Below are 25,584 nucleotides of genomic sequence, written 5' to 3'. Positions count from 1 at the left end.
GATGTTCAGGCAATAAGGAGGGTGATCCTGGGGTACCTGGCTGGCTCACATGATAGAGCATGAAATTCTTGATCTCACATTTTAAGTTCAAGCCCCACATTGAGTGTAGAGATTATTTTAAAATTAAAAAAAAAAAAAAAAAGATGACCCCCCCAACAACTTCTCCATGAGGAGAAATGTCGGTAGCCACTTTCACAAGTGCCATTTATTTCTACTCCAACCTTCTGGACTCTTTGGACCTTGTCTTTGTTTAAAGGTTTCTATTTATCCAAAATAAACACAAATCATTTGGATTGTTATGTATTATTCCAGTTTATTAAACAATGAAACAAAGCTTATGCCACATATGCCAACAATGCTTAAATAAAAGAGCTTGAGATATAAAGGCTTATGAAAAATGTATAGTCTTTACATAATACATACTATTTCTAGCTCATGAATAAATATGGAGAACAGGAGCCTTTTTATATCACAGATCGGCAACATTCAGCATCGATGATTATACAAATCCAAGAGCAGACAAAAAAAAAATCCATGATCTTCATTTTAGTTATAAAAGCTAAAAATCCTTTTGCCACATTTAAGCAATATCCAAGGGGGCTGGGGGACTTGTAGTCACACCCCTGAAAATAAGGGCACTGACTCTCCAAGTCCTTAAGTTCTCTCTTGGTTAGAAGCTTAACAATTGCATGAACTCCTTCAGGAAGCAGAAAAACCAGAACAGGTGAAGATCCTGTTCTATATAACGTGTTTTATAAATCTACCCTGGAGAAATACTTCATTTTTGTCTTTAAAAAATGTGCTCCACTTTTATAGTGAGGTTTCCGTTTCTTTTCATCCTGGTATGAACATGTACATAATTTGAATAAATTGATACAATCAACATTGCATGACGTTGACTCTTGGTCTTCAAAATGAACTTGCTTCTACTATTTTAGAAATTTAATGTACACTTTAAAAATACAATGTTTTCCTCATTTAAAAAAAAAAAAGTGGTTCTTAAAAAAGTAATCCTTTGAACTAGAGGAACCCAAAAGTGAAAGCCTTTCTGAGAAAGCCCTGACCAGGTCAATGGAATGTTTTGGTAAGAAGAAAAAAAATCTCTGTCTAAAGATAATGGTTCAGTACCAGGAGCTAGGCCCCAGTGCGCCTGCTCTGCAGTCACGTCTAGAGTGGGCGAGGGGATCTGGACTTTCAACTCAGTCTTTAACCAAACACCTACACGCCACTCCACTACTTCTCTTCTTAATGACTTTGTCTCGAGTTTGGAAATAACCTTTCTACCTCACGAAATCTTTTTCAAAGTAAATGTTCATAGAGAAGGCAACGTGAAAGTGATTGGCAGGGAAAAGGCCCCATCCGGAAGAGAAACCTACACCCCTTCATTGCTGGGTACAAGGAAGGTGGTGATCCAGGGCGGGAACAAACTGAGAACCTGCCCCGCAAATACTTTAGTAGGAGGGTCCATCCCAGAGCCCCCGTCAGTGTGTCATGTTCTCGAATGGAAGAACTGAAGGTACCCAAGTAAATATGTCCCCTTCCCTGGGCTGTCTTCAAGAAGTGTAAAGTTCTTCGGGTTCTCAGAGTCACTTTGTAGTTTGAAAAGAACAAGACGAAGGTGAGAAAGAAGAGGGAGAACGATTTTTGTTGTCTTGGGGAAAGAAAGGAAGATGCTATATATTTTTTTCAGAAACCGGAAAACAGGTGCAGCACTGAAGAGATAGTTTCTAAATTTTCAAGCAAGTGTTTTCCAACCAAACTGAACAGGAAGTCTGAGGACTTCCTTAATATAACTTCTTTAATATAACAGGACATACCTTAATAGATAACCTGAACTAAAGTAAAAACTGAGAAATCCGGAAAAATCAACTCTGATTCCCTCACAACATCTTGCTACGGAAAACATAATAAAACTTAGACCGTGTTCTCTTTTTTCACAAGGCCTTGGCGAGGGGCTTTGCTAGGGATTCCAGTGAGAGTCCCATCATGAAACCACTCTCTCTTCTTTACACCAGCCTGTTGATGCTGGGATTCTGGCGGGAAGACAGCAGGGCTGAGGTCCATCGCCTACCGCTATTCTTGTCTTCATTTGACCCTCCATATCAATACAGGTTATCGTCCCCATTTTACAGAAATAATAAACTTTGCTAAAAATCAGAGCAAACTGCTAACATTACCTAAGACTGAACCCCAGCTGCCTCAAAGATCTTCCATCAACATGGACCCTGCCATGTTCAAAAGCCAACACATCCCACCGTCATGGATTTAGAGATTAATACTTCCTAACAATTCCTCACAAAGGTCAAGCCTTCGAAGGCCAAAAATCACTTATTTTAAGTGAAGGATCCTGCCAAAATAAGAAATTATAAAGCAGGGCAATGTTCCAGGGCTCTGTTTCCTGTACTGTTTCCACCTGGAGTTGAAAGGGCCAGGTCTCCATGTGTGAAGGTTCTTCAGCTGACGAGAAGGGACAGTCCCCAGTTCAGGAATAACAACACCCTCTTGGAGGCTCTATTCCATGGTTCCGATGAGCTTCTCTAGAGCAGCCTGGCATTCTCAGCTTTCCCCTGAAGAAAACGACACCGAGTTCCTGATCTTCTCGCAAGTTCTCTTTAGCAAGAAACGTATGTTCCACATGCGGTCTTTGATGTCGAAGGGCACTTGCATGGTAAGGACTCGTGTTTGGATGTTAGTTTCTAGCATGAAACAGTCGATGCACGGCGTCCACTGCCAACACACAGCAATCTGAACTAACCCCTTCAGAATCTGTGGTGAACCAAGCAGTGAGAAGCAGCGTGACACGCAGGAAGCTTTATTGGTTCAAAAGGGAGTGTTTTCAGAGCGCTGTCTCATGCAGCCTTGACTTGTCACAAGTCCAATTTCTTCAACTGCTCATAGGTCACAAAGAACTGCGGTTACCGGTTAAGGCTCACAGAGAAGACGCCATCTTAACAACCCAGACCTCTAAAAACAGGGTCACAGACAGCACCTTTAACAGATACGTCTGGGCAGACCATGTGCCATGGGCAGGACTGAACATGAGGGACTCCATCCTTATCCATCCCATAAGATCTTCCCACAGGCCTCCCCAAGGTCAGCCTAAAACAGAACCACCACAGCAGAGATATCCAAATCCCTTAGCACCAGCTCCCAGAGCCCCTTTGTAGATGACATCCCCCCTGGCTAGCTCTGGTGACCACTGAGGTGGGCAGACTTTCCAGGACAGTAAATTCTGTGTGGAACAGAGACAGCAAGTCCTGGGAAGCTCTCCTCAAGGGTCACGGTAAGGCAGGCCTTCAGCAGGGGGAGGCACAGATAAAGAGAAAGGATATGGTGGAAACCACATTCCCTTCTTTGTAATTCTGCCCTTCCCTGTCTGATGAACCTGCCTCCCACTTGGCATACAGGAAACAGTGCTAATCGGCCCAATAACTCAGGAGCTAATTCCCGTTTATCCTCAGGCATTCTCTAAAATAAGCTTTCTAGAACACCGCTGTCAAACCACATCCTTCCCCAGGGTGGCTTGGGATATCAAATCAATCCCTGTTTCTCCTTGTACTCAAGTATTCTCAGCTTCTAAAACAGAGTCTCAATAGAAATCTGTATTGATGTCATTCCCTTTCAATAATACCAGCACTAAATCAAGATTCATATAGTCCAGCCCAGAGATTTTATACCTGCTGAGATAAAAACTGAGTTATTATCTCTCAGAATCAGAGGAATTCAAAAGAAGCCACTTCTAAATTATCATGAATAACATGACAGTTTATACAATCTTCTTCAAGCTCCATCTTTCTTAAGATGTACTGGGGCAGAAAAGGATACAATGATATTCCAAGGACCAAGTCTCAACCAATTTGGCCAAAATCCTTTATACAGAGCAAAAAACCCTTCATTCTTCCATGTCTGTTACAAGGAGGGGGAGAAAAACAAGTTAACTTGAACTTTCCAATTAGGTCAAATGTGTTAATAATTCATTAGGAGCCAGACCAAATTATCTGTGTTTCTTAAAAATAAAATCCTGTTTGAAAAGACTGTTTAAAACCTCATTGCCCCCTGCCCCTTTTTGTTCTTTAAAGGCTTCTGCGTTGAGGAAGACGTGTCAAACGCGCCCACACCCCAGCAGGCAGAGAGCAGCTGGAGGAGGGAGAAGGGAGACTGAGGCCCAGCTGGAGTCGCCTGCCTCTTGGCCACGTGGACTCACGAGCAGGTGGGAAAGAAGTGAAGCGATGGCGGTAAAGACCTAATTCAGAGCATCTACTTCACGTCTCTAGGTGGATAAAGACACGCCTCTCTGCTCTGCTGCAGCAGCACTTGAAGCCTAGGCTGTGCCCGCGTCACGCCAGAGAAAAGGAACAGCAAAGCAGACCCGGATGCTGGGCTGCTGGCAATCTAGTCAGGAGACAGCTGTGAACCTGCATCCCCTCGTGAACAGGAGCCCTCACTGTTCACACTGAAAAGTACAGTAAGAGCAACGTGTTCTTTTGAGAGATGTCTGAATGCGGGATATTCATTCCAGCAGCACTCGAGAGGAGGGAGGTACACTTTGGAAGGACACACAGTTCTACTATGATGGCAGAAAATCTGACTATTTTCTCTCCCTTTACAGCAGAGCAGCGGTATAAAGGAAATGAACTTTCATTTCTAAAGATTCATCAAGATTTTGTATTTATAAAATTAGCCCCAGTGTGGCTTAAACTGGGCACCTTCTCAAGGTTTTGGAGCATCATTCATGTTAGTTATAACACCCTGAAAATTTAATCCCTTCTTCAGTTAAACAGATATATACAAATATGTGTGTGTGAATATGCAGGTCTATATTCACACACACACACACACACACACACACACACACATTTGGGGGGCAGTTCCAATGACTGAAACAAACCACTAGAATAGTGAAGAGTAAGTAAAATATATTAGCTTATTTCATAAGAGTCCCTTATTATTATTATACTAACAAGGCTTACTACGCATAAATCCAGGCACTATCCTGTTTTGTAGGCATCATCTCAATGATTTTTACAAGAACCCTATGACACACGTGCTATTATTGTCCCATTTCACTTATGAGGAAACTGAGGTAGAGTCTGAACCTCCGCCAAAGTCAGACAGTCACAAGTGTCCAACCCACAAGTTTGTCTTGCTTATCTAACCCTTGTTTTTTTCATGGTGATAAGAAAACTCTTCAGAGGGGAGCAAGGAAGCTAATAAACCATGCAAGGACCACATGACCCTGCCCAGGGGCACATCCACTCTCACCTGTAATAAGCAGTCCAGGGTACCTGTGTAGCCAGAGCACGTGCCATCCCGTAGGACTCTCTGATTCATCATACGTGTTCTCACAACATCCACGGGGTTGGAGGCCAGGGCCCCAGCCAGACCACAGGTGAAACTTGAGCTGTGAAAAAAGATACCAATAGAAAAATGAACAGTTCACCACCACTGAGCCACAACCATCACTAGCAGAGGCAGGAAACAGCCTCCTCCCCAACATCGCCAAAGTGACATGTAACAGAAGGCAAGGTCCCCAGGAGGAGGCCCATCACTAGAGTGCTGCATCAACTTCTTAAATATGGCACTGACTATAGTGGCTTCTAAATTCTGGCCCCAACTAAGAACACCTTTGAGGTTCCAGAATGTCAAAGAATCATAGAAACATGAAGGAATGTCCTCCAATGATGATTTATCGCATCTGTTTGCTATAAGCAGGCATCAAAGTAATTTTAGCCCTATAATAACCATACTGTTCTGGGAGAGCAGAGAAAAAGTCCTCATTGTAATGCCTCCCCACCCCACCCCTCGAGGGGTCTCCGGGTCTACGAAACTTTCCATCTCACAAGACTAAGACCACACTTGGTATCCATCAACTCAGGGCAGTGTGTCTCAACTTTCACACTTCTAACATTTTGGGGATCAGGCAAGTCTGTGTCGTGGGGGGCTGTCCTGTGCACTGTAAGCTGCTGACCAGCTCCCTGGCCTCCACGAAGCACATGCCAACAGTATTCCCTAATCCTATCCATCTGAACAGTCTCCAGAAATTGCCGAAGGTCCCTCGAGGGGCAAAAATCAGCCCTCAGTGGATGAAACCATAATACATCCATACTAACCTGCAGCTATTGTAAATTCATGAAGTCTGTCTGTATGTATATGGAAAGATAATTGGAGCATATTATTAAATTTTAAAAAGGAAGCAACCAACAAATACTGCATGGTACCACTTATATGTGGAATCTACGAACAAAAAACATAGAACCCTAGAAACAGAGTAGAAAAGTGTTGCAAGGGGTGAGGGATGGAGGAAATAGGGAGAGGCCGGTGAAGGGCCATAATCTTCAGCTCTAAAATGAACAAGGGCTGAGGATCTAATATGTAATAGGGTGACCATAGCTGAGAACACTGTCATATAACTGAAATTTGCCAGGAGAGTAAAAGTTAAATGTTTTCACACACACACACACACACACACACACACACACACACACACGGATAAACATGTGAGGTAACGTCAATGAACTCTGGGGGCAGAGTCTTTCACATTGTGTATGCTATCAATCATTACGTCATATGCTTTTAATAGCTCACAGATTTGTCAGTTATAGCTCAATAAAACTAAAAAATTAAAATAATAAAAATAAAAAGAGAATGCTAAGCATGATCTTGCTTGTGTAATAAGTACACATGATATACATTTATAGACATATCTGCATGTGCCCAAAAACCAAGCTGTTGACCGTGGTTACCTATGTAAACAGATAATAAGAACTTTCACTTTTTCTTGGTTTACTTTTGAATTGTAACTTTTCAAATATGAGGATATATTCATAAACCTTCTTTAAAATTTCTATACATTTATAGCAAACTGCCACCCTGAATTAATGCATCCCTAAAATATCATTAAAAAAAAAAAATCTCTAGGGGGCCTGGGTGGCTCAGTGGGTTAAAGCCTCTGCCTTCAGCTCAGGTCATGATCTCAGGGTCCTGGGATCGAGCCCCACATCGGGCTCTCTGCTCAGCCAGGAACCTGCTTCCTCCTCTCTCTCTGCCTGCTTTTCTGCCTACTTGTGATCTCTGTAAAATAAATAAACAAAATCTTAAAAAAAAAAAAATCTCTAAACATACAGGAAGTGGGTATACACAGTGTCTCCCATGAGGCCCGAGAGAATCAGATGCTTCTTGGTGAGGTCATAGACGGGCAGCTCCACACCAACAACGATGGCAGCCCTCTGGGCCGTAAGGGACACGCCCTGCATAAAAATAAGAACAACCAAGTTTTAGACAGCTCTCCGTGGAACCAGCCTTGGGAAAAAACTACACAGTGACAGAGTAGAAAAGTCTAGACGATTAAGAAGTCCCACGCCCGGTTCTGATTCTGGCACTAACTGTACGACTTTGGCCAGAAGTTGGCCAGGCCAAGTCGCCTCACAGAGGCTCCGGTTTCCAAGTACATACAGAGGACCCTACTGGATGACCTTTAGGGTCTACTCTGTGAACGGACGGGTCACTGGAATACCAGGGAGCAGCAGCCCACACCAGCACTTGCCTATTCACGGTCTTCACTTCAGGACCAAGAAATTACACAGATCAAAAAATCCATCATAACTATGACCTAGAAAACCCTTCTCTATAAGAATTTTTTTTTTTTTTTTTTTTTAAAGATTTTATTTATTTATTTGACAGAGAAATCACAAGTAGATGGAGAGACAGGCAGAGAGAGAGAGAGAGAAGGAAGCAGGCTCCCTGCCGAGCAGAGAGCCCGATGCGGGACTCGATCCCAGGACCCCGAGATCATGACCTGAGCCGAAGGCAGCGGCTTAACCCACTGAGCCACCCAGGAGCCCTATAAGAATTTTTTTTAAACAAACAAAAAAATGCTCCATCTTCACAGAATTTCTTATCCATGAATTATTCAAAAGGTACTTTGAAACTATGACATAGTCCTTGTAATTTCCATTCTACAGACAATAAAATTAAGGAAGAAAGCAATTTTGAGGGCAGACGTCACTCTTCTTCCTATATGCCATTTTGCCATTCGGATTAAAGAAGATGATGGAAATAGGAAAAATAAATTCAAAGAAGGAAAACAGGGAAGAACTAAGTCAGGAAGTTGGCTCTGTTTTGCGGACTTACCTTCCACAGGCCCCTTGCTCCCTCTTGCTGGTAAATGTTAACGAAGTTGCCTATCATCCCACCTTGAATCGTGCTGCTCTGTGCCTGCATCCGAATCTGGAGATTATTTTAAAGACGAGCATGAGAAGGAAAGCACATTTCTCTCCAAATGTAGACTTCTCAAAACCATTCAATCTGTTGTTTACTAACCATTAAAAGAACTGCAGTATACATAGGACCGTAATGCTAGTTTAAAATGCCCCGGTAGGATTTATAAGGATTTCTATTTATGAGGATTTAACATTCATAAGGATTGGTTCTGAGACACTCTGGAATCAACAAAATGCATCCAGTGGAGTCCAGAGCTCATTAAGTGTCCCCAAAAATGGATTTTTTAAAGTAGTCTTTTGAAAAGGGAAAAAAAAAATTAGATTATTTTCTTCTAAGTTACTGAACAGGAAAGAGAATGTGATGGTATGCTAAGATTTCATGTAACTGATAAGAGTATCCAGCATACGTGGCAGTACAAAGCATGGGCAAGGGTATTCCTTAAATTAGTTACTTCAAGCATCTACTCTTTCCAACCAGCTGAACCAAAAGGTATGCAAGCGAGCTAAGCACGAGATGACCACACAATGCCCATCACACTCAGTTACACCTGAATGTACAAATAACCTTGACAACAGCCACAGAATTTTTATGACCAAGATTCCAACATAAAAATAATGTTTGATGTAGCTCTCCAAATTTTTTTAAAATTAAAAGGGATTTCCCACTAAAAATTTGTTCCTTACTTTTGTTTAGGGAGCAATTATCTCTAACTTCTAAAGGAAAGTGTTACTACCATGCTAACATGGGAAAATAAACCAAAATACAGGAACTGCCTTTCTACAAACCCGTATGTATGTCTGAGAGATTAAGGGACGTATGGATATTTCTCTCCATTCTTTCCCAACAAAATCTCAGCAAAAGCACCTTCACACATTCTGTACTCTACACACTGTTGCACAAAACTCTGATGTCTATCAGAATCTCTAATAGAGTGAAGGCTCTGAGGGCAGGGTCCTTATCTTATTTGCTTTTGGATCCTAAACACATAGTATGTCAACTAATAGAAGGCAAAAGCAGCGAATGCTGGTTAGCTAATAGGAACAAAAAAGGAGAGAGAGGGACAAAGACAAACATCCTGAGAGCCTTGACAAAATAAATCCTGGGGCACCTAGGTGGCTCAGGTTCAGCATCGGCCTTCGGCTCAGGTCATGATCCCAGGGTCCTGGGATTAAGCCCTGCATCGGGCTCTCTGCAGCAGGGAGCCTTCCTTTCCCTCTCCCCACTGCTCATGCTCTCTTTCTCTCTAATAAAAATCTTTAAAAAAAAAAGGAAAGAAAAGAAAAAGGAAGTTCTGACTAATTTCTATTTTGTTTAATTAATTTATTTCTTTGTCTTATTCCAGAAAGAATTTAAGGAGGCTGTACCCTGGTGTTGGCAACAAGGTCATCCAATACGTAATGTCTAACTGCAGTAAGGAAATACTTCCATTCGTATTTCCTGAAATCAAGTTAACGGATAACATCACGCATTCAGAAATGGTCATCAGTGAGCCAACTTGTGTAGAACCTGCAGCCCATCCATTTTTAATGAACCAATAAAACCTGGAAGATTTTCAGTGAAAAATGAAATTCAAATGTATCCAAGCCCAAATTCTTTTTCTGCTTAATCACCAAAAACCTTGTCTCCATGAGCTCTACTTTTGAGTTCCTTCCAGATTAGTGGGAAATCCACCTAGTGGAGGTTTCGAAGTTACAGTCTTCATGACATTTAAATTATAAACAAGTTCACATATACATTATGTTATATTCACAGCTTTTCATTATCTGAATGTTGTTGTCAATAAGAAAACGTGGAGTATGCCTGAAAGATATGGATTGTGGGGTGCCTGGGTGGCTCAGTGGGTTAAAGCCTCCGTCTTCAGCTCAGGTCATGATCCCAGGGTCCTGGGACCGAGTTCAGCATCAGGCTCTCTGCTCAGGAGGGAGCTGCTTTCTCCTCTCTCTCTGCCTGCCTCTCTGCCTACTTGTGATCTCTGTCAAATAAATAAATAAAATCTTAAAAAAAAAAAAAAAAGATAATGGATCGCACTGCTTACTTTCAAAACATCAGTTGGATTAGCGATGGTTGAGGATATGACTCCAGAGAGAATTCCACACACCACATTTATCAGTAGAGTTTCATCTATAAACAAGCACATATTATTCAGCTTTTCATATACACAGAGCTCTTTGTATCAATCGCTCAAATATAGGTGTAACTCGTTTACATACTGCTTGTACATCTTCAGAGAATAGTAAAATCTCTGCTTTACAAATAAAGCAATTTTTTAAAAGATTTTTAATTTTTTTTAAAGAATCTCTATACCCAGTGTGGGTCTTGAACTTATGACCCTAAGATCAAGAGTCACATGTTCCAGTGACTGAGCCAGCCAGTAGCCCCTGAATCAAGCAATTTTTAAAATATTAGGAATTTGGGGGCACCTGGGTGGCTCAGCGGGTTAAGGCCACTGCCTTTAGCTCAGGTCATGATCTCAGGGTCCTGGGATCGAGTACTGCATCGGGCTCTCTGCTCGGCAGGGAGCCTGCTTCCCTCTCTCTCTCTGCCTGCCTCTCTGTCTACTTGTGATCTCTGTCAAATAAATAAATAAAATCTTTTAAAAAAATAAATAAAATAAAATATTAGGAATTTTGCTGGCTTAATGGGATTTTGCCTAGCAAAATGACTTGATACCAAAAAAGGAATGTGAATTCTCATGCAAAGTAGACAACCATATACCAATACACTCTTGTGTTAAATGCAGACCACTCTAGTAATTAAGATGAGGTACATCTCATAGGAGAATAAAAAAGATACACTCCTGGAGCCCCTAGGTGGTTCAGCTGGTTAAGCATGCAACTCTTGATTTCCGCTCAGGTTATGATCTAAAGGTCCTGGATCGAACCCCAAGTCAGACTCCATGCTCAGCTGAGCAAAGTCTGCTTGAGATTCTCCCTGTCCCTCTGCCCCTTCCCCCACTAGGGCATGTGAGCACACACACTCTCTCTCTCCAATAAATAAATAAATCTTAAAAAACAAAAACAAACAAACAAGCAAAAAACACTCCTAGTAGAGATACCCAGAAGATAAAGTTGTTAAAAAAAAAAAAAAAAAAAACAGAAAAAGTTGTATGGATTAAAGCAAAGTCATAGAGTCAACAAGCAATAGAGTATTAGAATTCAGTTCATGATACTAAGGAGGGTATTCACTGCTTTCCTGAAAAATAGGCCATAATTCCTGATTTTGGAAATTTTTAACTACAACAACATACCCTCCAGTCTGGGTGTCTTGGAGATGGGGACAACTAAAAATTTGTTGAGACTGCCCCTTCTTTAACCATCACCATCACTCCCCTAAGTTCAGGTAAGAACAGACTGGCTTTAAGCACTATACATTCAGACTTTCCAGCCAGTTTTCTCCTCAGCAGTAGTAAAGTCACAATTAGGCTCAAGAAAATCTGATCTCACCTTGACTAGAGACACACAACCCACCCAGCTCCTATCCACAAGTGGAAAAAAGACTCCCCACTCACCTTCTTGGTGTTCCACAAATAGTCGCTTCAAGCTCTGGTAAGTGCCTATCTTGATAGTGCCATAGGAAGCCTGGCGTAACATCGCAGGGGCGATCCTGTCACACCAACATACAAAAGGACAAAGATCCTAAAAATCACTTTAAATCCTCTAGAAGACACACACGCACACACACACGCACGCACACGCACACACGCATATACACACACAGATGCAACCATGTGTTTGCCTTCTACAATCAAACTATGCTAAACCAGGTTTCTCACAATTCAAAATCCAACAAAAAATATAGTTGTGTTCAGTTAAATTTATGCAAATTATTAGTTTATTAAGTGAAAGCTCAACCCCTTGTAGTCATCCTTCCAGAAAAGGTAAGTGACCGTGGAGTTCTGTTTGCTCACCGGTGTTCAAGGGAAATGGGACCAAGCTCCTGGTGAAACCCGCCCTCTGCAAGCAGCCAGCATTCTTCACTACTTCTCTGGAGCACCTCTCCCACCTCGTTGGAGGCCCTGTTCTAGTCCTTTCCCTCTCTTAGCCTTCTGGACCCCAGAACCACCCAGGGGCAGTTGTCCACCCAGCTGTTCCTGAATTTCCCAGCTCCTCCTCAAAATGCAGTCCCCCTTCCTTCTCCATCAAAACTGCCCTCACCAAGGTGACCGGTTGACATCTCTGTCACTAAATTCATCAGGTGTTCCACTCAGTACCTTACATGACCTCTCTGTGGTATCTGCTACTCTCCACCCTGCCCTCCGTGCAGCTGTCTCCTCCCTGAACTCCACAACATCCCCTTCTCGTTTGTTTCCTTTTCTCCTCTGCCTCCTACTTCTGACCTCTGGGGGATCCCCAGAATTCCATCCTGTGCTTTCTTCTCTCCCCGCTCCACACACTCCCCGGACGATCTCATCCACTCCCACGTTTCCAGCACCATACAGACTCAGGACGCCTAATTCCTGCTTCCAACACTGATCCAACCATGCATTTCCAACCACTTTGCAGATTTCTCAGTGTACATCCTACACCCAGTCCGTCTCCAGATCCAGAATTCCACAGTGGACTCAATGTTCTTCCACTTCAACTGATCAGCTCTCCTCTCTATTTCCCGGACCAGGGAAGGGATTTGGGCCCTCTGGTGGACCAAATGAAATCAGGATGCCTAGCCCATCCCGAGGCTATCCACGCCCTGACCCTTTACTATGGCTCCAGCTCTTCCTGCTCACTGCCTCCCAAACCATACCCACACCACCTTACTTGCAGTTCCTAGAATGTACCAAGCTTTCCTGCACATTCTACCGGCTCTGTAGAAACACAATTCCCTTCTAACTACACCTGGTTAACTCACTCTTCTTGATCCTTCAAGCTCACACTGGGCACTACCTGGATCAAGCAGCCTTCCCGAAACACACCCTCCCCTGTCCTCGTAGTCTGGGCTTGATGGCCTGCCTCTACCAGACCCTAGCACTCATTATGCGAATCCATCATACCCCCTCTTCACACATCTGCAGCCCCAACTAAGCAACAGCTCCTTCACGACTGTGTATTGCTGCTGATCTCCTTCTGTGCTCCCAGATCCAGTCTCAGCCTTCTCAGTGATGCTCTGCACCCTGAGAGGGAGGTGCTCACGGATGAGTCATTCAGGCTCCCCCGACTGACTTCCAGGTGGATTCCACCAGTGGACAGTGGGATGGAGGGAGCAGGAAGAAGAGGGATTCTCCTCTCCCTGGGCGCTACGGAAGCATCATCCCCCCACAACTACTGTTTGCTCCTTCAAGGCTCTCATCCTAACAGGCTCTGCTAACACCATTCCTGTGCTTGTCCTTTTGGACCTAGGGTTGGTAACAACTTCTCACTTTGATCGTTTCTAGGTACCTCAATATTCTTCCTTTTTGTTCCCTTAACCCTCAAGTAACCCCTCCATTAAAGTCTCCTCACTGAAACCACCCAAGTGAATTCTGTTTTCTCCAGAACTCGGGCTGACAGAGGCACCTGTCTTACTTACTTTCCTATCCCCTGCCTTCAGCACACTGTTCCCTAAATGTTGAACTAAAGAAACGTTGTTCACAACCCTTTCCCACAGAGAACACGCCATCATTTTCCTTAGAGCAAAAACCTTGGTAATTCAGAATAGCCAAGGGGAAGGGCTTTTCTCAGAATGAAACACTGAATTATGAAATTTTTTTGAAACGTAATTTTTGCATTAGTATCTGTATTTGAAAATAATAAAAACATACTTTCACCACAACGTTCACTACTTAAGAGATACACAGAAAATAAAATTGAAATGAAACATGAAAAATCTCCCAAACTACTTGCTCTTTTCAAATATACCTCAAATTTCTACTTTTTCTCTATGACATCTTACTTTTCAGTCTATTTCATTTGGAAGATCAATAATCAAATATAAACGTACAGAAGTCTACTTACCCTGAGTACAGAGCTTTCAGCCCTTCTTCTTTGCCTATCCGCACTAACGCGTGCAACATTCCTCGATACCTGATTTCTTTGAAGTTTGCATCATTTGTCTGGCCTTGAATCTGGAGCCGGGTCTTGGTTAAGTCAATTGGAAAAGTACCTTAAAATTAAAAAAAAAAAGAAATATTTCACTCAATAAAAAGAAATTCCACTAAATAAAGGAAACATGATGACCCATTACTGAGGAAACATTTCGACTATAACATAAACAAAGAAACAGAATTAAGAAATAGCAAATACTTTTGCAATCTTTTCTCTATTTGGGAAAAAAACTAGGAACCAAAAGATTAAAAAGACCCCGAAGATTCATAAACATACCTTCCTTTTTTTATGTAGTTTCCCATATTATTCGACATAGGATTTGAGAAAGCTGCACTACTGCTGTGAAAGGTAGCTACGCGGAATGATTTACACGAGCAGGAAATTTTAAAATGTTATTATTTTTTTGCATCTCTGAAAGCTAAAATCGGGTTCAATATGAATGAAGAGAGAGACGTTCCTTTAGAAAGGAACATCTCACTTTGTATTCTGTAGTGTAAAAGCCAATCTGTTTCATGCAGGTAAAAATGTTTAACCCAGAGGCGCCTGGGTGGCTCAGTGGGTAAAGCCTCTGCCTTCATGATCTCAGGGTCCTGGGCCTGAGCCCTTCATCGAGCTCTCTGGTCAGCAGGGAGCCTGCTTCCCCCTCTCTCTCTGCCTGCCTCTCTGCCTACTTGTGATCTCCGTTTGTCAAATAAATAAATAAAATCTTAAAAAAAAAAAAAAAAAAAAAAAGTTTAACCCAGTGCCTCACGGAGAGTCCACAGAAACATGTAACACTCATTCTCAGCAAAGGTGACCCACCGTGGCCATGGGAGAGCCGACCCACACAGGCAGCGAAGTGGGTGGGTGGTTCAAACACCTTCATCCCCTAGCCCTGGTCTTCACAGACCCTTCAGGGGCAGCCCCTGTCCCAGGACGGCAGCGACCGAGCCTTGGGAGCCAACCGCGTGTCCAGCCCAGCACCTGGCATTCGGGAGCGGCTCACAATATGCTGAGTGAATTATGCCAGGACACAGACAGTGCTAACCAGAATGCGACGTGGAGCTCAGCAGAGAAGGAAGTCCCGGACACAGTGTGGCTAATGGGCTCGGGGAAGACCAGGGCCTCCACACGGTTACTAGCCCCAGGCGCTCACGGGGGCACAGCGGGGGAAGGACAAGGCACACCCAGACAGACATAATCTACAAATGACTGATAAGACCTGCTGTTTGATTAACAAGTTCTACTTTCTCCACACTGAACTCTGAACTCTTAAACTCCTGGCAGCCAGATGACCATGTGTCGGAAAAACATACCAAAAGAAGACAATTTTGAAATCGGAGATTAATGTTTTCTATTCTCACATGCTGTGCTGGAACTACGGTCACATCAAACACCACAGAGAGGAGCAAGCAAGGGACCTGAGTGCCCCCCACCCCAGGGGGTTCCTTACCGCATTCCGCTGTAATGGAGGCCAGCCCTCCGTACACAAAGGGCTTCCAGTTGAGGGCAGACATCTTCACCACCGTCCCTTCTCCTGGATCAGAGAAACATAGCCTCCGACAGGGTCTTCCCTGGACACAAAAGGAAGGCATGTCGAAGTCATAACTCCATGCACAAGCAGTTTCTTCTTTAAAACCTGTGTTCCAGGGCGCCTGGGTGGCTCAGCAGGTTAAGCCGCTGCCTTCGGCTCAGGTCATGATCTTAGGGTCCTGGGATCGAGTCCCGCATCGGGCTCTCTGCTCAGCGGGGGGCCTGCTTCCCTTCCTCTCTCTGTGATCTCTTCCCTTCCTCTCTCCTACTGTGATCTCTCTCTGTCAAATGAATAAATAAAATCTTAAAAAAAAAAAAAAAAACCTGTGTTCCATCTGGAGACTGCCATCAGATGCTGTATGTGAACCACACCCCTCACCCCCACCCCAGTAGCTCAGGGGAGCCTCGCCTTCAGAAAGCAAAGCTCAGCTACCTACAAATCTCATTTTATCAGTTGCCTGAAATCGGATTCAGGCCTTAAGTAACGCAATATGCTGTTCCCATTATATAGTGAATGTATTTAGTGGAACACAGGGGAGGCTATTTTCTGGGTAGTCCATTTTATCTAAAATCCACTCATTTTCACTCAACAACTATGCGCCATTTGTTACCACTGTCTTTGTCCCTTAGGTCCACTAGAGCAAAGAAAATGTTGCAACCCAGTGTCCCAAGATAAAATGACAATTACTCCAAAGTACCACAGTGTACTTCTAGTTCACACTCCATAAATGTTAGTTTTCTTTTCTTATCCACCTCACGTTAAGAGCTGGGAGGTGTCTTGGTTTGAAGGAAAGGGGTGGACTCTAGGGTCAGAGTCACCCGTCATCCTTCCTAGGGAAGTTCCTACTAACCTCTAGGGTTTTTCCTCAACAACGTCATCACCTTCCAAGCAGCAAACACAACCAGTTAGAGGTGGGGCCCACGCTTTTATTGACTACGCTAAGTAAAATGCCTAGTTTGTACTCCCATAGTGGGGAATAAATATACACCTTCAAACTAGCACAAAAAATACAGTCAACAATTGTCACCTTCCATCTGCCTTTCACTTAAAAGGTGCTCACACGCTGTGACACGTAGTTACACACCTGCCATGCCCGGTCCCACACATTTATTACACATTCTGCAGTTTTATGCACTTTCAGTTGGTAAATCTGGCCTCTGCCAATAACAGGAGAAAACATGCAAATTAACACATATTTGCATGTGTACCATCAGCCATAATTATTGTGATTTGAAATAAAATTCCTGATTTATTATAATCATTACTGGTGAGCGATACGCCCAGGGTTTTTACTGGTTTTACAAGTTTCCTAAGACTACATTTCTCAAGAAAGGCCTGCCACAAGTCATTATTGCCAAAAATGGCAGTTTGCAACAAGGCCCAGGGGCTTGCTTAAACTAAGAAAAAGCACAAGGAACCCAAAGGAGACTCTAAATACATCTACATTTACAGACATTAACCAAATTCAGACTGGTTACAAGTGAGTAAGATAGGGGCGCCTGGGTGGCTCAGTCTTTAAGCATCTGCCTTGGGCTCAGGTCATGTATGATCCCAGGGTTCTGGGATCGAGTCCCACATCCAGCTCTCTGATTGTCAGAAGGGAAGCCTGCTTCTCCCACTCCTACTCCCCCTGCTTGTGTTTCCTCACCTGCAGTCTCTCTCTCTGTTAAGTAAGTAAAATCTTTAAAAAAAAAAAAAAGAAAAAGAAAAAGAAAAAAGTAAGATAAAGGGCTCTATAAGCATGGAACCTGAAAAATCATCATTTGCTTTATGTTTCAGGACCAAGAACAAGTCCTGCCCCCAAAAACTCATCTCAACTCCCTATCATCCTTACAAACATTTAATAATATCTGTACATAACTAATTCTTAACCTAATGATATTAATAATATAATGATTAATACTATGAGCTATATACACTGTCAGAACACGTTAATAATAAATTTAATAACTCATTAACATTCCACTAGTACCATTCTTAATCCATTCTAGGATTCTGCTGAATTCAAATTAAGAAAAACAAAGCAGTAACTATGTAACAGTGACACGCGGAAGCACTATAATTTGCCATTATAAAAGTGTCTGATACAAACAATATCACTGGATCCCCCAACAAGTTTGGGATGGGAGAACAGAAAAACAGACTAGGAAACAGAGTCTCAAGCAAGGTGCCTTGCCCAAGGGCACACAGCTGACGGTGTAAGAATTGGGCCTCCAACCCAAGGCTTCTGATTCCAAAAACAGCGTTCCTTCTGCTACAACTTGAGGCTGTATGCAACCATAAAGGAGCGATGATGTTTTAATTAAGGAGAAAAAAATGCTAAGCACCCTCAAAAAGGTAGTACTGATAAGCAGCATCTTATAAAAAACAAAAATGTACTTAATTTAAAAGTCTTAAGAGAGACTATAATATTCAGAAGGTAGGCAGTCAACCTAATCAGCAATAGTTGTTTTTTTTTTCCAATACACAGTATACAAAGATAGTATTCAAATAAATTTTGGGAGTTGTTCACGGTGGTGAAATTCTCATACTAATAAAATAAGCCATTTGGTAAACAATTCAGAGGCACATTACACATTCAGGATGCTGGTGGTGGTGGTGAGCGCCTGGGGCTATCTAGTTCCAAATTCTCATCCCCAGAAAAGAAAACCATTACCCAGCTGATCCCCACTCCCCCGCCCCCCAACAGCCCCTTCCGGTCTGTGATATTATGTACACGGTAAGCATCTGTGTGGCACACAAAACTCCTTATTAGGAGTTCCTAAGCTGACGACTAAGCTTCTGAAAAGTTCAGACCCTAGGGCCCCACCTAAGGAATGAGGACGTCGGGGACATCCAAAGCATCTGTGCTGTTACTGAAAATCAGAGAGTTATATCCATGGTGCCCAATTCGCACCTTGGAACACTTACCACTTAGATGCCCACTTTACGTAGTTAATTCTCAGTGATGATGTTAAAGCTTACCCTTCTCCTTACTCATTCATTCATTTATTTATTTATTTAAATTTACTTATTTGACAGAGAGACAGAACAGAGGGAACACAAGCAGAGGGAGTGGGCGAGGGAGAAGTAGGCTTCCTGCTGAGCAGGGAGCTCAATGTGGGACTTGATCCAAGGACCCTGGGATCATGACCTGAGTGGAAGGCAGACGCTTAACGACTGAGCCCCACAGGCGCCCCTTACTCATCTTATTTAGTAGTGACTCTTTTTCTACACACATGTATGTTCAGAAAGTTTCCTGCAAACTGTCAGCAAAACTTTAAAGGAAATGGAATCATAACTAATCTCAAATTTAGAAGCAAAACAAACATTTTTTTAAAGACTCTAATGCCATATGGCCTCATGCCATCTCAGCAATTAACCTTCTGGTTTCCTGCCACTACTTATTTGTTTTACTAGCTTAGTTTTAATGGCTACTTTTGGCGACTTTGTCTTACATCAGTTTGTTTTTTTTCCCCAAGATTTTATTTATTTGAGAGAGAGCTAGAGCAAGGGAGTGAGCAAGAAAGCACGAGTTGGGGTAGGGGGGTAGGGAGGGAAGGGACAGAGGGCAGAGGAGGAGAAGAAGGCGGCTCCCAGCTGAGCAGACGCTGGGCCAGGACCAGGACCTGAGCAGGGATCACGATCACGACCTGAGCCGACCTGAACGGGGATCACGACCTGAGCCAGGATTATGACCTGACCTGAACCAGACGCTTTACCAACTAAGCCACCCAGGTGCTTAGTTGGGATCCAGTCCCGCATTGGGCTCCTTGCTTCTCCCTCTGCCTGCTGCTCCCCCTGCTTGCGTTCTATCTCTCTGACAAATAAGTAAATAGACTCTTAAAAAAAAAAAAAAAAAGAAGAAGAAGAAAAGAAAGACTACTCTGGCTAATCAGACAGTATCCCTGCCCACCTGCCGCCCCCACCCCCCATCTTCTGTCAGTTTTGATATCAACTTTTCGGTTAAATCAAAACCCAAAAGCTCTGGGTTCAAATGCAAATACTCAACTAGAACTCAAAACTGCTGTAGAAGTGCCTCTCCAGGGTTTTGAATCAAGTGGGCGGAGCACACACCCAGCTGTTCCCATTCAGATGCGCCTGGACCATAAACTCATCTTCCCCAAGTGAGTGTCCATTCCTGCATCCCCAGGTTAAACTCTGAGACAGCACTTACTTTCTATTCAATTACAATTTTTAAAAGTTAGCTAGGAATAGGGTAAAAATTTTTCGCTTTCCTAATGCTAGGACTAGATTACTGGGGAGTTAAGCCTGCTGCCTGCCTTCCCACGTTAATGTTTGCTGTGTCAAAGAAAGAATATCTTAGGGACGCCTGGGTGGCTCAGCCTGCTGCTCCCCCTGCTTGCGTTCTATCTCTCTGACAAATAAGTAAATAGACTCTTAAAAAAAAAAAAGAAGAAGAAGAAGAAAAGAAAGACTACTCTGGCTAATCAGACAGTATCAGTTGTTGATCCAACTAGAGAAGGTTCTAGCTAAAGCTGGAATAGGAGACATTATGTTCAGTACGGTATGCTGGCCACCGCAGGCAGAGACAGGGTTGCGGCTATCTCAAGCTGAAATCTCTTTTCAGTAAACTGAACTATTTCTTTATTTTGGAGCGCTCTTTGGAAGGGTTTTTCTTACATACGTTACTTAACTTCCTAGCACAATTCTTTGCGAAAATCCCAAATCTACTCAAGCCCCAAGCACGACAGTCCAGCACAGTCAGGGAGCCTTCTGTCCTTAGCAGTCACTAGTGTCTGGATGACATCTCAGCCTGAGACCCAGGGAAGGGATTACAACTTTGGAAAAACTCCAGTGTCGGGCATACCAGTGCCTGTGATCACTTCCCACCCTGCACTCCTCTTTAGGGCCATACCCTTTAGCCCTACTAAATCTTGGGACCACTTCTCTGCTGCGTTTTAAACACCATGCTAATAACCACAGCCATCTTTGCTGAGTATCTTCCATGCCAGACATTGCTATAGATTTTCCACACAAATAATTTCATTTAATCCTTACAACCCTATGAAATCGGGAACGTTAGCCACATTTCACAATTGAGGAAAGACAGCCTCAGAGAGGAAAAGTGAGTTTTCCTGGTCACACAGCTACCAAGTATGCAAACTAAGGTCTCCCTGAAGGAACACATGATCTTTCTCCTCTCTGTACTACAAAGCCAGATGTTATTTTCCAAAGGCTGTTAAAAAAATATTAGCGGGTGGCAGTGCTGAAATTCTGCACAATCGGAATAAATGTACGATTTTCCTGCAGAGGATATACAAACTTTCCACCTATTTTTTTAAAGTGTTTCCTGAGTGGAAATGCCTACAAAATTAAGGATTCCAAATCTTTAGATATGTACTAAGTTACTATATCCTCTCTCACTTAGTACTTATTCTCTCCTTACCTCATTTGCACAGCTGCAAAAAGAGGTAAAATATACGACAGTAATTGCTTCTGGAACTTCTGAAAGCTTTCCAAGTTTCTGTTTTATAATTAATTCTGAATAAGTTCTTTCAGATTTACTTAGGTTTCCTTTTCAGTCTGCAGTCTTAAACTGGAATCACAGTCTCTAAACTACTGTGCCCTCTTAAATCTTTGTTCCTCATGTTTGCCTTTCATAGACTTTCATTTCCCATTCTCTTTCAAGGTACAGTATGGAAAATAAACTCATTACAGCCTTATGAAACGTGGAATTTAAAAGGAATCTTAGAAGTCATACCTCATTTCATACGAATTAACTGAGCCCATGATCACAAAATTTGGCAGCGGCAAAGCCAAGACCACCGTTCAGGCCTTTCAACTTTTTTCAGTACCCGAGGAAGACGAAAACTAGAATCTGTAGGACAGTCCCAACACTGTTCTGCTCTTCTGGCGCAGGAGCAGCAATGATGAACACCGCAAACGCTTTATACGAATTTACACCTAGAAAGACTCTAAGATCCAGACCTACATTAACCTTCCAAGCAAATGAAGTGCACCCGTCCCTACAAACGTGAGCCAACCTGCAGGAGCAATTCAAAGAAAGCCCAGTGTGCCCTTTCCCAGAGTAAGACGCTGTCGGGCACCGGTGCCGCACACTCCGAGTGAAACGCGAGTGGGAAGGATGCAGAGGCAGGAGAAACACACCGTGGGGACCAGGCCGCACAGTTGGGACCTGTGACGCGGGGGCATAAGTCACCCCACGCAGCCAAGTGATGAGGCCCTGCAGCCGGCGCTCCCGCCGCCGGCGCCCCTGCCGGAAGAGCGCGGCCCAGCCCCGGAACCTCGCGCCCCAGGGAGCCGGGCTCCGCAAGCAAACCAGGTAGCAGCGGCAGACGCTGAGCACGCCCGGCCCCGTCGGCGCTCTCCCGGGCCGCCATCCGACCGCAGTCCCAGCCCCGGCCGAGGCCGACCGGAGGGGCAGCACCGCCCGCGGCCGGGCAGGGAGTCCCACGCCGACCAGTTCAGGACGCCGCGGCGAAAGACGGACGGGCCGGTGGAGGGGAGACCCGGAGCAGGCACTGAGCGGTCAGCGCGACCGCGGCGCGGTGCTCAGACACTTACCCGGCGGCGGCGACTTCCTCCAGCCCCGCTACCTGCGCTCCAGCGCGCCTGTAGCCAACCCGCACCGCAGCTGGAGAAAAAGCTCCGGAGCCGCGAGCGGCCCCGCCCATTTCACCCCTCGGGGCTCCGCCCTCTGCCGCGGTTCCCATTGGCCGCCCGGGCCGCGGCCACGCCCATGACAGCCGGCGACTGGCTGACCGCGGAGGGACCGGGCACTGAGTAGCCGGCTCCCGGTTGACCAGGCGGGGAGCTGTGGGAACTCAGTGACTCCCACGGCCTCCGGGGTCCACTCCGCAGTGCAAGAGAAACTTTAGGGAACGCACCGGGAGCCTCGGAACTGGAGGCTTCTTGGGGTGCTGCTTCCCTATGTGAACCTCCGCAGTCGGAGAAAGGGAGAGCTCACTAATCTTTTTTAATCCCAGTTTTTTTAATTTGAAAATTTACGGACCGATGAAGAGTTGCAAAACTAGGGGCGCCTGGGTGGCTCAGAGGGTTAAAGCCTCTGCCTTTGGCTCAGGTCATGATCCCAGAGGAGTCCTAGGATCCAGCCCTGCATGGGGCTCTCTGTTCAGTGGGGAGCCTGCTTCCCCGCCCCCGCCTGCCTCTCTGCCTACTTGTAATTTCTGTCTTCAAAGAAATAAAATCTTTTAAAAAATTAAAAGAGTTGCAAAAATAGTACTATGAAGCATATAACCTTCACTCAAGACCACCATTTCACATTTGCGTCCTCTCACAATGTAGGCCCCACCGCCAACCTTTGGAAAGTCGCACACAACCCTGCCTCGCCCCTAAACATCTCACTATTATCATGTATAAGAAACTTAATACCATTTCTGTCATATCATTCAACATACTGTCTTTATTTAAATTTCCTTTATTGCCCCAAAATGTCATACAATTGCACACTCGGGATCTACCCAAGATTCACCCGTTCCGTTTAACACCGTGCCTCTCTAGAAACTTTTATCTACTAGGACTTTCACTTTGTCAAAATCTTTCGTAACTTCCACATATTGGAAAAGTCCAGGCCAAATGTCTTGTAGACTGCATCATTTTGGATTTTTCGAATTGCTCCCTTATGATCAGATTCAGACCAAACATTTTAGTAGAAGTGGGAAGTGATGTGTATCTCCATGTTCTTTTGTCCCATCATCTGTACCACCAAGATGGATCACTTGATCAAGGCATGGGCTGGCCAATCTCTCCACAAAGATACTGTCAGAAGCTCAGAAATGATAGAGGTAATACTAAGGAATCACTAAGCCAGTAATCAGTAAAAGTTTATTGTGCACACATCAGAAAGACAGTTTGCAAACTGGGAGCACTCAAACCAGAACACGGAAGGAGGCTCAGAATTACGTTATAAACAGCTTCTATAGCCAGGAAGCAGTGGCTATTCTTCACAGCGATTGGTTATAATATTAGAATTTTCTTAAACAGGGAGCTGGTCAGTGATTACCTCTTACCAACCTTAACAAACAGCTCAAGACTTGCTTAGGATTTTCAGAGGCATAAGCAAGACATTATCCAGGTGAAGTTAGTCTTGCAAATTAAGCTTTGTATGATTAAACTGGCTTTTTTTTTTTTGTTTTGTTTTGTTTTGGTTTGGTTTTTTTGTCCATGCAGAGAATTTTCAGGCCTGAGCTCCCTTTCTTTTTTATTTCAACCATACCTCTCTCCTACTGCAGCAGAGACTGTCCATAGCAATAGGCTGAACCACATGAATTGTTTTGCGCAAGGGGTATAAGCACACACCAATGAATGCTTATTGAATTGTTTATAAAATGGTGATTTTCTAATGCTATCTTTCTTCTACCCATCTAAAGAAGAGTACCCCCTTTTTTCTCCTTTTCTCATTTTTTCCCCTGCTTCTCATCCTTTTTCCCTTCCCAGCTCCCCTTCCCGACCTTCCCCTTTTTGAGTTAACAGTGTCGACTCAGTGTGGACTCCTGCATTTTGAAATCCAACTTAAGTCACTTACTATAATTACTATTACTATTACTGCATCACTATTATTACTTTTGGTGCTCAAATTCCTGATATTTGATCAGTGGAAGCCCCCTCGCCTGGTTCCTTTGATTTTACCTGTATAATACCCTATCAATCTTTGAGCACTTCCTTGTTTCCTGACCCAAGACCTACTAACATTTCATTGAATCTTCTCTGCCCTTGGCAGGAAAACCCTCGCTGCTTTTAGGAGGAAATGGCACTTAGAAAATTAGATCAGGGGTGCCTGGGTGGGCTCAGCGAGTTAAAGCCTGTGCCTTAGGCTCAGGTCATGATCCCAGCGTCCTGGAATCGAGCCCTGCATAGGGCTTTCTGCTCAGCAGGCAGCCTGCTTCCCTTCCTCTCTCTCTCTCTCTCTCTCTGCCTGCCTCTCTGCCTACTTGTGATCTCTGTCTGTCACATAAATAAAAATAAAATCTTAAAAAAAAAAAGAAAATTAGATCAGAGTTCTTGTGCTCACTGTCACTGGGATGTCATTCTTCCAGGCCCTTACAATGGACAAAGATATATATATTTGCACAAATATATCTATGGAGATATAGATGTAATGCAGTAAACAGTATACCTTTCACCCAGATATAGTTTTAAATCATGAATTCATACCTCCATGTCAAAATCCAACATCAGAAAGTCTCCTTCTTTCCATATTTATATCTTCCTTCTCCCTCAGTGAAAACCCTAGTTCACGACAGCATCAATGTATTTGATCATTTGTTCTATAATATACAGAAACCAGATGAGAATCACATACCAGTACTACCACCGCAACAAATCTTCTAAACTTAAGATTTCTTGGCAGTTTCTCATATCTTGATCATACATCCTTCTAAATTATGTGCAGGTAGAGCACTGTGTTCAAAGTTTACTTGAATTCATTGCTTTTTGCTATGGTTATGTTCTCTCTTTGATATATTATCAGGTTGGTCATTTTCATTTTCATCAATTTTAGATTTTTGTTTTCATCTTTTTTTATTCAATTTCATTTTTTGAATGTACAAAGCATCCACATGGTTCAAAATAAAATCTTACAAAGGTGTAACTCCCTCCCATTCCCTACACTCTGGTCCCACTCACCTCCTAGCAGTAATCCTGTTCCTCAGTTTCTAGTATATTCTTCCACTGTCCCCAAGTTAAAAATATATAGAACTATATGGATTTTTTAGTTATCGATTGCTATATAACTAAGCTTACCAGCTTAAAACAACAAGCACATATGAGCTCACAGTTTCGGTGGGTCAAAAGTCCAGAGGGGCTCCCATAGGCAGTGTACCAGGCCTCCCAAGATTGCAGTCAGGGTGG

At 43.6% G+C, this 25,584-nt stretch overlaps 1 protein-coding gene across 3 annotated transcripts; it reads right to left on the bottom strand.

Annotated features, from left to right (window-relative positions):
• Window positions 1-287: 287 nt before the first annotated feature.
• SLC25A30 (solute carrier family 25 member 30) lies at window positions 288-25,584 on the bottom strand. Of its 3 annotated transcripts, none has more exons than XM_059143906.1 (10): window positions 25,509-25,584; window positions 15,670-15,790; window positions 14,148-14,295; window positions 11,729-11,823; window positions 10,256-10,341; window positions 8,131-8,226; window positions 7,123-7,247; window positions 5,263-5,401; window positions 3,826-3,906; window positions 288-2,909 (listed from the first exon to the last, which is right to left on the bottom strand). In XM_059143906.1, exons 2-10 carry the CDS (start codon window positions 15,731-15,733, stop codon window positions 2,868-2,870), a joined length of 876 nt encoding a protein of 291 aa, XP_058999889.1. In that variant the 5' UTR covers window positions 15,734-15,790; window positions 25,509-25,584; the 3' UTR covers window positions 288-2,867. The 3 variants fall into 3 exon arrangements, with proteins under 3 accessions (XP_058999889.1, XP_058999888.1, XP_058999890.1); XM_059143905.1 differs by lacking the exon at window positions 25,509-25,584 and adding an exon at window positions 22,279-22,404; XM_059143907.1 differs by lacking the exons at window positions 8,131-8,226; window positions 25,509-25,584.

The sequence above is a fragment of the Mustela lutreola genome, chromosome 13, assembly GCF_030435805.1.
Source record: "Mustela lutreola isolate mMusLut2 chromosome 13, mMusLut2.pri, whole genome shotgun sequence".
Lineage (NCBI taxonomy): Eukaryota > Metazoa > Chordata > Mammalia > Carnivora > Mustelidae > Mustela > Mustela lutreola.
Note: the sequence above shows the minus strand (reverse complement) of the source record. Positions and strands in the feature narration are given on the sequence as shown.